We start from the raw sequence: 12,225 nt of genomic DNA, 5'->3' as shown, positions 1-12,225 counted from the left end.
ATCTAAAATGGTAACCTGTAAAGGCTTTTAAAAATGTTACGCCCTTATATTCCATGGACTCAACATTTCTCTCATCAAATAGCTTGGGGTGTCTACTTTCCAAAGTGGGGTCATTTAGGGGGGGTTGTGCCATCTTGGCATTTCATGGCCTTCAAAACTGTGATCGGTAGTGGGGAGTGAAATCAAAAATTTACACCCTTAGAAATCCTGAAGGCGATGATTGGTTTTCGGGGTCCTGTACACGGCTAGGCTCCCAAAAAGTCTCACACATGAAGTATCCCCATACTCAGGAGAAGCAGCACAATGTATTTTGGGGTGTATTTCTACATATAACCATGCCATGTGTGAGCAATATATCATTTAGTGACAACTTTGTGCAATTTATTAATTTTTGTCATTTTTCAATCACTTGTGACAAAAAAAAAAAACACACATTCATTCAATGGGCTCAACGTGCTTCTCAGCAATTTCCTTGGGGTGTCTACTTTCCAAAATGGGTCATGGAGGGGGGGGGTTGTACTGCCCTGCCATTTTAGCACCTCAAGAAATGAGGTAGGCAGTCAAACTAAGGCTTCATGCACACGAGACGCAGATGCAAACGCTGCTGGACACATGTTGAAACCGGCGTTTAGAAACGCGCGTTTTGCCGCGATTTTTACCGCGATTTAGCGACGTTTTACCGCGTTTGCGTCTAGAAGCGTTTAGTTAAGCTAACATTATAGACCCTCCCCAGCTCAAAAATTAACTATTTCAGCAATTTTGTGAGACCAGAGTGAGTAGCAGCAGCTGTGAGAGCTGCAGTGTACTTGTATTTAGCGTGTCACTTGCCACGGCACCTGCCACAAGTTGTGGATTGTCCACTTGCCACGTGACTTGCCACATCACCTGCCACGTCACTTGCCATGTCATCTGCCACAAGTTGTGGATTGTCCAACTGCCACGTCACCTGCCACAAGTTGTGGATTGTCCACTTGCCACGTGACTTGCCACATCACCTGCCACGTCACCTGCCACAAGTTTTGGATTGTCCACTTGCCACGTCACTTGCCACGTCACTTGCCACAAGTTGGGGATTGTCCACTTGCCACGTCACCTGTCACAAGTTGTGGATTGTCCACTTGCCACATCACTTACCACAAGCTGTGGATTGTCCACTTGCCACGTCACTTGCCACGTCACCTGCCACAAGTTTTGGATTGTCCACTTGCCACATCACTTGCCACGTCAGCTGCCACGTCACTTGCCACAAGATGTGGATTGTCCACTTGTCACATCACCTGCCACATCACTTGCCACATCACCTGCCACGTCACTTGCCACGAGATGTGGATTGTCCACTTGCCACGTCACTTGCCACGTCACCTGCCACGTCACTTGCCACGTCACCTGCCACAAGTTTTGGATTGTCCACTTGCCACGTCACTTGCCACGTCAGCTGCCACGAGATGTGGATTGTCCACTTGCCACCTCACTTGCCACGTCACCTGCCACGTCACTTGCCACGTCACCTGCCACAAGTTTTGGATTGTCCACTTGCCACGTCACTTGCCACGTCACCTGCCACGTCAGCTGCCACGTCACTTGCCACAAGATGTGGATTGTCCACTTGTCACATCACCTGCCACATCACCTGCCACGTCACCTGCCACAAGTTGTGGATTGTCCACTTACCACGTCACTTGCCACATCACCTGCCACGTCACTTGCCACGAGATGTGGATTGTCCACTTGCCACGTCACCTGCCACAAGTTTTGGATTGTCCACTTGCCACGTCAGCTGCCACGTCACTTGCCACAAGATGTGGATTGTCCACTTGTCACATCACCTGCCACATCACCTGCCACGTCACCTGCCACAAGTTGTGGATTATCCACTTGCCACGTCACTTGCCACATCACCTGCCACGTCACTTGCCACGAGATGTGGATTGTCCACTTGCCACGTCACTTGCCACATCACCTGCCACGAGATGTGGATTGTCCACTTGCCACGTCACCTGCCACGTCACTTGCCACGTCACTTGCCACGTCACCTGCCACAAGTTTTGGATTGTCCACTTGCCACGTCAGCTGCCACGTCACTTGCCACAAGATGTGGATTGTCCACTTGTCACATCACCTGCCACATCACTTGCCACATCACCTGCCACGTCACCTGCCACAAGTTGTGGATTATCCACATCACCTGCCACGTCACTTGCCACGAGATGTGGATTGTCCACTTGCCACGTCACCTGCCACATCACTTGCCACGTCACCTGCCACAAGTTTTGGATTGTCCACTTGCCACGTCACTTGCCACAAGATGTAGATTGTCCACTTGTCACATCACCTGCCACATCACTTGCCACATCACCTGCCACGTCACCTGCCACAAGTTGTGGATTGTCCACTTGCCACGTCACTTGCCACATCACCTGCCACGTCACTTGCCACAAGATGTGGATTGTCCACTTTCCACGTCACCTGCCATGCCACCTGCCACAAGTTGTGGATTGTCCACTTGCCACGTCACCAGCCACATCACCAGCCACAAGTTGTGGATTGTCCACTTGCCACACCACTTTCCACGTCACCTGCCACGTCACCTGCCACAAGATGTGGATTGTCCACTTGCCATGTCACCAGCCACATCACCTGCCACAAGTTGTGGATTGTCCACTTGCCACATCACTTTCCACGTCACCTGCCACAAGTTGTGGATTGTCCACTTGCCACGTCCCTTGCCACGTCCCCTGCCACGTCACCTGCCACAAGTGGATTGTCCACTTGCCACATCACCTGCCACAAGTTGTGGATTGTCCACTTGCCACGTCACCTGACACAAGTTGTGGATTGTCCACTCGCCACGTCACTTGCCACATCCCCTGCCACAAGTGGATTGTCCACTTGCCACGTCCCCTGCCACAAGTGGATTGTCCACTTGCCACGTCACCTGCCACAAGTTATGGATTGTCCACTTGCCACGTCACATGCCAGTCACCTGCCACAAGTTGTTGATTTTCCACTTGCCATGTCACCTGCCAGGTCACTTGCCGCGTCACCTGCCAGGTCACTTGCCACGTCACCTGCCACAAGTTGTGGATTGTCCACTTTCCACGTCACTTGCCACTTCACCTGCCACGTCACTTGCCACAAGTTGTGGATTGTCCACTTGCCACGTCACTTGCCACAAGTTGTGGATTGTCCACTTGCAATTGCAATTGTTTAAAATATTTTTCTAATGGTTTTTCATCATTTGCAATCATTTGAGATTTTTAATGTAAAAAAAAAGGTCACCTTTAAAAACGCATATAAACGCAAACGCGGCTAAATGCGGTAGCGGCGTTTTGCCGCGTTTTACCGCGTTTTGCCGCGTTTTGCGTCTGAAACGTGGACATTTTTGCTTCTGAACGCATTTTTTTGCTTCTGGAAAAACGAGATTAAACGCAACTGCATATAAACGGAAAAAAACGAGACTGTGTGCATGGACACATAGGATAACATTGAATGAGTTCAGGGGCAGTTGAAAAAACTGTCCAACTGCATCTGAACGCGCGTTTAACTGCGTCTCGTGTGCATGAGGCCTTAAAGCTGCGTAAATTCCAGAAAATGTACCCTAGTTTGTAGAAAAAAAAAAGATGTGGTCCAAGGCACCAAAAGTAATTGGCCTCCATCCCAAATTTTAGACAAAGAAAAGGGAAAGGGAAAGTGGTCAGTGGGACTTTAAATAAGGCCAAACACTGTATAAAGTAAACATGTAGGATATAAAACAGTGTTTCTTTTATGGGTTCCAACAAAAAAGGGGGGAATTTGAGTGAGAGATGTATACCAAAAGCAGTCTTGGCAAAGAACATTTTATTATACCATGTGAAATCATGTATAACATATGGAATACCACAAAAATGCATTTTACAGAATCGCATACATGCAGGGTATGCTGAAAATTGCATATAAACATGACACCATGGTAATAGACATAACATAATAACATAATAACATAAAAACAAGTCCTGCACAACATGGGCCACTGGAAGGGCTGAATGATGTTAAAAAGTCTAGAGTAAAACAAAATAAGAGACATAAAATCATCTGTATGGACATCGTAAAGTCCCGCTGACCACTTTCCCTTTTCTTTATCTTTCAAGGGGGTTGCCTGTTCTAGTGACAACTGTCCAACAGGGGATTTCCTGTCACTCCTCAGTGATTCTTCTGGCCTCCGAATGTGTCTCCAGGCCAGGAAATTACCCAGTGGCATATAGGACACAAAATAAAAAAAAATAAAAAAAAACGGGAAATGGATATCAATTATTCCTTACTTTATCCAGAGCTAAAAAAGGTTTGGAAAAAAGTATACATTTTCAGACTGGTATATATTATCCGCATGTATGTGCATAATGATCCCTTGCAAAGTGTAATTAGATATCTATGTCATCAAAATAGAAGGACACTGCACTCTTACCACATCCTCACACTGGCCATCTCCTTCTGATTCAGAGCTTGATATTTCTTCCTGCGTTGAGGACACAAATCTTTCAGAAACTATAGGTAAATCAGCAGTCCCCCTTCCAATGTGTCGTTCCACAAGCATTTTTTTCTGCAAGAGAAAGAACAATTCCTAGTACCCAAGTATTCACAAAGTAAAGATTGACCCAGGACAGAATTTTGACATATAGTAGCCTAAATACCCAGTAAGATGTCCGATTTTATTGTTTTTAAATGTTGTTTCTATGATGTCAGCCTTCAACACTAATCAGGTTGTTTTATCACTATGCTAAGCAGTACATTGATCAAGAGGACCTGTATTTTCCAGCCTACTAAAGTAACATTAAACTTTTTTTTTTACTTTTTTTTTATAAAATATTAAAAAAGGTGTTATATTTACCTGCTCTGTGTAATGGTTTTGCACAGAGCATCATCAATACTCCTCTATTAGGGTCCCCAGACAGCACTCCAGGCTCCTCCTACTCGGCAATTGCCCCCCATAGAAAGATGCTTTCTATAGGAAGCCGCTATGGGGGCACTCATGCAGCCTCGCTCCTGAGCCACTGGTCTGTGTCCATTGATAGACCGGGTGGCTCGGCCTCCCTCATCACATCATTTGATTGATAGCAGTAAAAGTCAATGGCTCCCACTGCTATCAATCAGCCCAGAGAGGAGGAAGACAGCGGCGAGGGCCGCTGCTCTCATGTGCATCGCTGCATCAGACTCAGGAAAGTATGGGGGGGGGGGGGTCTGGGGAGAAAATGAATCAAAAAGGTAAAAAAAAAAAACTTAAGGCTTTAGAAACTCTTTAAAAATTCTACCTACCTTTCTACTGAAGTTCTTCTAATCAAATACGCTAATGATGGGCAAGTGACAAAATGCCAACAAACAAGCCTAGTACACATGGGCCAATATCAGCCGGTTTAGCAAGAAAAGCTAGAGAAAAAAAAAAAATGTAAAAATGTGTCCATTGCGCTTCCTTTGTGGTGTTAAGAAAAAAAAAAAGACCTCTTTCTCTTATCGACAAAATTCCAATAACGCCCATTTTGCACAATGTGTTTTGGTGGCCAAAATTTCGGTGCCTCTAGTGATCAATACTGAAACCAGGGGAAAATTCTAAATAACCAGAACAGGAACAGAAAAATAGGATTTTTGTACTGACCGTAAAATCCTTTTCTCTGCAATTCACCGACCGACACAGCTCCTCTCTAACTAAATGGGTTGTTTAGCCTGCCATTAGGAGAACTAGGCAAAATTGTTACACAATGCACAGAACTTACAGTCCCACCCCAGGGGGGCGGACCCTGTGCTAACAACCCTCCCCGCTGCTCCCAGCAGATTCAGTACGTCAACAAGCAGTATAATGTAGAGAAAAGGAGGGGTGGGTGCTGTGTCGGTCGGCGAATTACAGAGAAAAGGATTTTACGGTGAGTACAAAAATCCTATTTTCTCTTATATTCACTGACCGACAGAGCTCCTCTCTGTAACTAAATGGGACGTCCCCAAGCAGTGCCAAACGAGGGGTGGGAAAAAAACCAGCATTAAAAAACTTCATTCACCATGGCAAGTGGGAACTAGTGAAACTAAACCCACAAAAAAAAAAAAAAAAAAAAAACACACAACACAACAGCAGTGTACGGAAAAAACAGACCGCCATGTAACCGGGCATTCTCAACAGAAGAGATCCCCAACACCGCATCCTTTTTGCGGAAGTAATGCAACAGTGCATTAACAAACAGTACTGCGTTTTTATCGAAAAACCAGGAAAAAACAAACACTCAAATTGCAACTACACGGCCCCCTGCAAAAGTTAGCGGCCAAAACAGGCATCAGCCGATGCACCGACGTCTACCTTGTAGAACTTGGTAAACATATGGAGAGACGACCAGGTCGCCGCCTTGCACACCTGAGCGACAGACGCTTGGTGTCGGAAGGCCCAAGACGTTCCGAATGCTCTTGTAGAGTGGGCCGTGACCGGGAAGGTTGGGCACCTGCCCCTTCAAAGCGTAGGCTTGGACTACAATCTGTCTGATCCACCTGGAAATGGTATCCGACGAGACCGCCATATCCTTCTTTGGACCAGCCACCGAAACAAACAGTGAGTCTGACTTCCGAAAGGGAGCCGTGGCAGACAAGTACCCTTCAGTGCCCTAACCACATCGAGAGCGTGAAGGGCCACCTCTTTGGGGTGCTTCTGCTTAGGACACGACGATGGTAATACAATGTCTTCATTGCATGACAAAGCCGCCAATTCCGAAACCCTCCTGGCCGATGTGATGGCCACTAGGAAAACCACTTTCTGTGAAAGGGTCAACAGGGGAATCTCCCTGATATTCTCAAACGGTGGCTTCTGAAGCGCCAACACCAGGTTCAAATACCATGGGGGTAACGGAGGACGCACCGGAGGGACTAAATGTTGCACCCCCTGAACAAAAGGTACTCACTAATGAGAGGTCGCTGGAAAAAGACAGCCAGAGCTGAAATTTGCCCCTTGATGGTGCTCAACGCCAACTTCTAGTCTACACCTTGCTGAAAAAACAGCAGGATCCTGGATATAGAAAACGAGCGCAGATGCCACCCTATCTCCTCACACATGGGCCTTCCAAGTACGATGGTATATCTTCCTTGAAGAAGATTTCTGCACCCTCAACATAGTTGGAATCACCGAGTCCGACAGACCCCGGTTCCTCAAAACCTGGCTTTCAACATTGGACCTTGAAGTAAGAGGTCCTCCTGCAGTGGCAGCCGCCAGGGAGCGTCTTCTACCAGACGCACCAGGTCTGCGTACCAGGGCCGCTGAGGTCAATCTGGGGGCCACCAGGATTACTGGGACCCCCTTGGCTTCCACTCTGTGCAGCAGGCATGGCAACAGTTTTAGTGGAGGAAAGGCGTAGATCAGCTGGTACTGATCCCACGGAGCCACCAGCACGTCTGACGCATCTGCCCACGGATCCATGGTCCTGGACACGAATCTTGGTACCTTTCCGAACGAGACGGGAGACCAATAGATCCACGTCTGGTGTGCCCCACTTCAGGCACAGCAGCCTGAATATCTCCGGATGCAATGCCCACTCTCCTGGGTCCAGCATCTGTCGACTCAGATAGTCCGCCTGCCAATTTTCCACCCCCGGGATGTAAATGGCCGACAGGGCCGGTACGTTTCGCTCTGCCCACCGAAGTATGTGAGCTACCTCCCGAGCAGCGGCTGAGCTGCTTGTTCCCCCTTGGTGATTTATGTACTCCACAGCCGTGGCGTTGTCTGACTGTATCCTGATCGGAAGCCCTTGAAGACTCAACGTCCAAGCGTGGAGGCACAGCCTGATCGCTCTCAATTCGAGCAGATTGATTGGCAACTTGGATTCCTCCGTTGACCAGAGGCCCCGAGCGGACTGAATCCCCATCACTCCACCCCAGCCGAACAGACTGGCGTCCGTAGTGATCACCGTCCATTTCAGAGGAAGGAACGATTTTCCGGACTGAATCACCGGGGACCTCAACCACCAGATCAGGGAGTCCCTGACTGGTTGGCTCACCCGGATCTGCCAATCCAGAGACAACAGAGATTTGTCCCATTTCATCAATATCTCCTTCTGCAGGACTCTGGTGTGGAACTGGGCATAAGGTACTGCCTCGAAGGAGGCCACCATGAGCCCAAGTATCCGCAAGCAAAAGCGGAGCGACGACCACTTGCGGTTGGTAGATTGACCGCCCCTCTAAGAGTCAGCAATTTGTCTGAGGGGAGAAAAACCCTCACTTCCCTGGAATCCAATAGTAAACCCAGGTACTCCAGACGCTGAGTCGATACAACCACCGACTTCTTTAGGATCAACAGCCATCCAAATTCTTGCAGGGTCTGCATGGTGATCGCCACATCCTCCTCTAATTCTGAGACGGAAGATGCTCTCAGGAGGAGATCGTCCAGGTAACCCACGACCGCGCTGCCTCAGCAACGCCAATACTGGAGCAAGTACTTTGGTAAATACTCGGGGGGCTGATGCCAGGCCAAAAGGAAGAGCCGCAAATTGGTAGTGGGCTTCCCCGACTGCCAAACGCAGAAATTTTTGATGCCGAAGGCATATGGGTATGTGCAGGTATGCATCCCGGATGTCCAAGGACGCCAGGGAGTCCCCTTGATGGAGTGCAGCAACTACTGAGCGAACTAATTCCATTCTGAACCTTTGCACTTTGACAAAGTGATTGAGGGCTTTTAAGTCCAAGATCGGACGTACCCCTTCCTTCTTGGGAACCACAAACAGACTTGAGTAGAATCCCTGGAAGCGTTCCGATTCTGGAACTGGTACAATCACCCTGATTCAGCAAGTCCCTCACTGCCCCCAACAGAGCCTCCCGGCGAACTGGAGGGGAAGAATCTGTTTGATGGCCAAGAGAGGAACTCTGTCTTGTAGCCTGTGGAAATCAGGTCGCAGACCCATTGGTTGGAAACCGGGAGGTCCACCGGGCTGCAAACTCCCGAAGGCGACCCCCCACCTGAGATGTGGGTGGGGGCAAACCTTCATGCGGTAGCACTTTTGTTCGCAGGCTTGTTAGGCTTGCGGTTCCAGGGACGCTGTTTACCGTCCGTGGGCGTCCTGTCGGGCTGGGGACATTTTGTCGAACCCCCGGCGGACAAAAAAGCTGCTTGGGAGCGGAAAAAGAGGGCCCTTGCCTGCGGCGTGGCTCCTTAGCCTTCCTGGCCTGTGGGAGTAGTGTACTCTTACCACCCGTGGCATTTTTAATAATGTCATCCAACGAGGCTCCAAAGAGCCGGTAGCCATGGAATGGAAGATCCGTCAGGGCTTTCTTGGATGCCTGGTCAGCAGACCAGCATTTTAGCCAGATCAGGCTCCTCAGCACCACGGCTGACACTGAAGCCCTGGATAACAAGGGGAGAGTATCCAGGGCCGTGTCACAAACATATTTAAGGCCTTGCACTAGTTGGTCTGCTAGTTCCACGCAGACAGGGGAGGCCTGTTGCTCTCCCAATTCGCAGTGCAAACATTTTGCCCACTCAGTCAGTATCTGCGACACCAGTGCGGATGCCAGTACAGGTCACACGGCTGACCCCACAACCGTAAACAAGGAACGAGCCACCGTCTCGGCCTTCCTGTCCGTGGGATCCTTGAATGCAGGATTCCCCTCAACCGGGATCGTGGTTACTTTATTTAACCTAGATACTGGGGGGTCCACGACCGGAGGAGCCGACCATTTCTTGAGAAGGCTTTCCTCAAAGGGGTAACGCACCGCCAAGTTTTTGGGGACCGAAAAGGTCCGTTGCGGGCGACCCCATTCCCTGTAGATGAATTTGTAAAAATAAGTCAAATACGGGAACACCTTAGGTGAACGTGCTGGCTTGCGGGACTTAATCCTGAATCTTGAATCTTCAGGGCATCATGCATAGCTGTGATAAGTGCTCCAACAAGCGCTTTGTCTCGTCCGGACCCCGGACGGGGAATCATCCTCACTGTCCAAACGGTCCTGGTCAGCCACGTCTGATAGGTCAGAGCAGGGGTCACCAGCCGCAGCAGGGCCCGAGTCTGCATCAGAACTCTCCCCAGAGCACGGAGGACGGGGGGGGGGGGGGGGGCAGGGGCCTCTTTACGTGCACTTTTCCTTCAATGCACCGCCTCCCTTTTTTGCAACAAAAGAGCCAAGGACCGCCGTCAGGGTGTCCATGGGCACAGCGCTATCCGCAGGTGACCCAGTTACAACAGCCTGCATTTCGGGGGAAGAAACACGAGTTTCTGAAGCCATGCTGACCATAGCCTGTCTGCCACCCGCAAGGAGACTTAGGACAGTGAAGGTCCCGCCCTAATGCTGCCCCCGCGTGGGGGGTGGGGGGGGGTACTTAGCGCCAGACTCACCACCCTGGGGCGTTCTGTGAATGCCACTAGCCGTGCCTGTAGTCCCTAGTAGGTTACCCAGTTGCAGAGTGAAGAAAACTGCGTCGGCAGCAGCTGTCTATAATAGCGGTGAAACGTTCTGCGGAGCTTGCTCCAGCGTTCAGCAAAGAGCCATCCAGCATCCAGTACACACAGAGGGCACAGGAAACAGCATGTGAGAGCACATGTAAAGCTGTCACAAGAGAACTGCGGTGAAAAGAGCGCTCGGGCTTCAAGAAAATGGCCGCCAATGCAACTAATAGGAGAATCCTATAGAAGATGGCTGCTGAGGCTCACAAGTGGAAACTGCATTTCCCAAAGTCAAGATGGCCGCCGGACAGCGCCATTCGGTGACAGGACAAACCCAGAACAGTGCTGCCTTCCTACAACCAGAACACCTCCACAGGTACCTTTTTGGACCCCCCAGACCGGGACCCGGACCAACGCTAGCCGCACAAAGCCCCCACAGGTGAGAGACCCAGCGAAGCACGCACACACACACACAGCCACCCCCCTCAGAGGGTGGAAGGAGGGGAGATAGGGACTTGGGAGAGAAGATAGGGAAGTGAGGTGGCCCCCGAATCGACCCCCCAGGGAATGCCCAGCTGCTCACCCCACCGAAGAAGGGAGAGCCAGACTTACCAGTCCTGAAGAGCTGGGAGACATTCCATCACAGACCTACTCCTGCGCAGTTATAGGGTAGCTGTTGGTCCGGTATACTGTGATCCAGACATCAGTAGCCCAGTCATATGTATACCCCGGAACATTGAAGCTCACCGACCACCTCTGGAGCTGAGTCATGTTGTGGCCTGCCGAGCCTTAGCTGCGGCCTGCACACGCTCGATGGCCGGACTGGGGAGACTACAAGGATAACATTAACCAGCCTGTCACCCAGCCGGCAGTTGATGAAAGATCCTGGGATCTTCTATCTTGCGCAAAAAACATCAAACCTGCAGCAAAAACATGGACCAAAAGGGCCCGCAGGGTTCTTAGATCATTCTCCTTACTAGGCAAAACAAAAACTGAATCTGAATCTGCTGGGAGCAGTGGGGAGGGTTGTTAGCACAGGGTCCGCCCCCGCTGGGGCGGGACTGAAAGTTCTGTGTATTGTGTAACAATTTTGCCTAGTTCTCCTAATGGCAGGCTAAACAACCCATTTAGTTACAGAGGAGCTGTGTCGGTTGGTGAATATAAGAGAAAGATCTTGCAATGGTGACACTGGCTCTAGTGACAACCATCTAAGATGGGACTTTCCTCACTTCAAAGCAATTTCCTGTCACTTTGTGTCTATAAGACAGGAAGTGAAAAGAAATCTTCCCAAAGAATCAAAAAAAAAATAATCAGTTTGGACACATTTTTTTGCCAGAACCAACCCATAAAGTAGTAGTAGTAGTAGACAAATGCCACCAGAAAGCTTCAAAAAGGTACGGTCTACAGAAAATGACAAAAATGAAGTAATGTGAGAACCGTGCGCTCAGCAGAGCACACAGGACAAAAACCAGATAAACTGTTAAGTGCTGAGAGGAGGAAATGCATAATTTCTGAGCCAATTGAGGCTTTAATAGTCAGACATGAAAAAAATTGAAATTGGATATAAACAAAAAGGTTAATAAAAATAATTTTAATATATCTTTGAACAGGTACAGTATGTGTTCATAATCTATTTATACATTTTAAGATATCAATAGATAAAAATCTATAATTTTACCCAAAAATTATAGTATAAAAAAAAATAAAATAAAAAAAGGACAAACACTCAAACTTTTTTTACTAAAATGCAGTCACAAGGGCTTGGGGCATTGACAATGGACTAAATGTTACAATAGCTAGCAATTTCTTTATAAAGTGGAAGGACTTCAATGCCAACATACAACCAGCATTT

General features: G+C 48.9%; 1 protein-coding gene across 4 annotated transcripts in view; it reads right to left on the bottom strand.

The window, feature by feature from the left end:
* Positions 1–12,225, bottom strand: part of CEP44 (centrosomal protein 44) — a 63,630-nt gene that overhangs the window by 15,647 nt on the left and 35,758 nt on the right. For all 4 annotated transcript variants that reach the window (XM_077477221.1, XM_077477218.1, XM_077477219.1 and 1 more), the window contains exon 6: positions 4,442–4,576. In XM_077477221.1, the coding sequence (XP_077333347.1) occupies positions 4,442–4,576 (135 nt within the window). The remainder of the gene's footprint in view (positions 1–4,441; positions 4,577–12,225) is intronic.

The sequence above is a fragment of the Lithobates pipiens genome, unplaced genomic scaffold, assembly GCF_037356315.1.
Source record: "Lithobates pipiens isolate NorthernLeopardFrog02 unplaced genomic scaffold, aLitPip1_a1.2 Scaffold_13, whole genome shotgun sequence".
In the NCBI taxonomy this organism is placed as follows: domain Eukaryota; kingdom Metazoa; phylum Chordata; class Amphibia; order Anura; family Ranidae; genus Lithobates; species Lithobates pipiens.
Note: the sequence above shows the minus strand (reverse complement) of the source record. Positions and strands in the feature narration are given on the sequence as shown.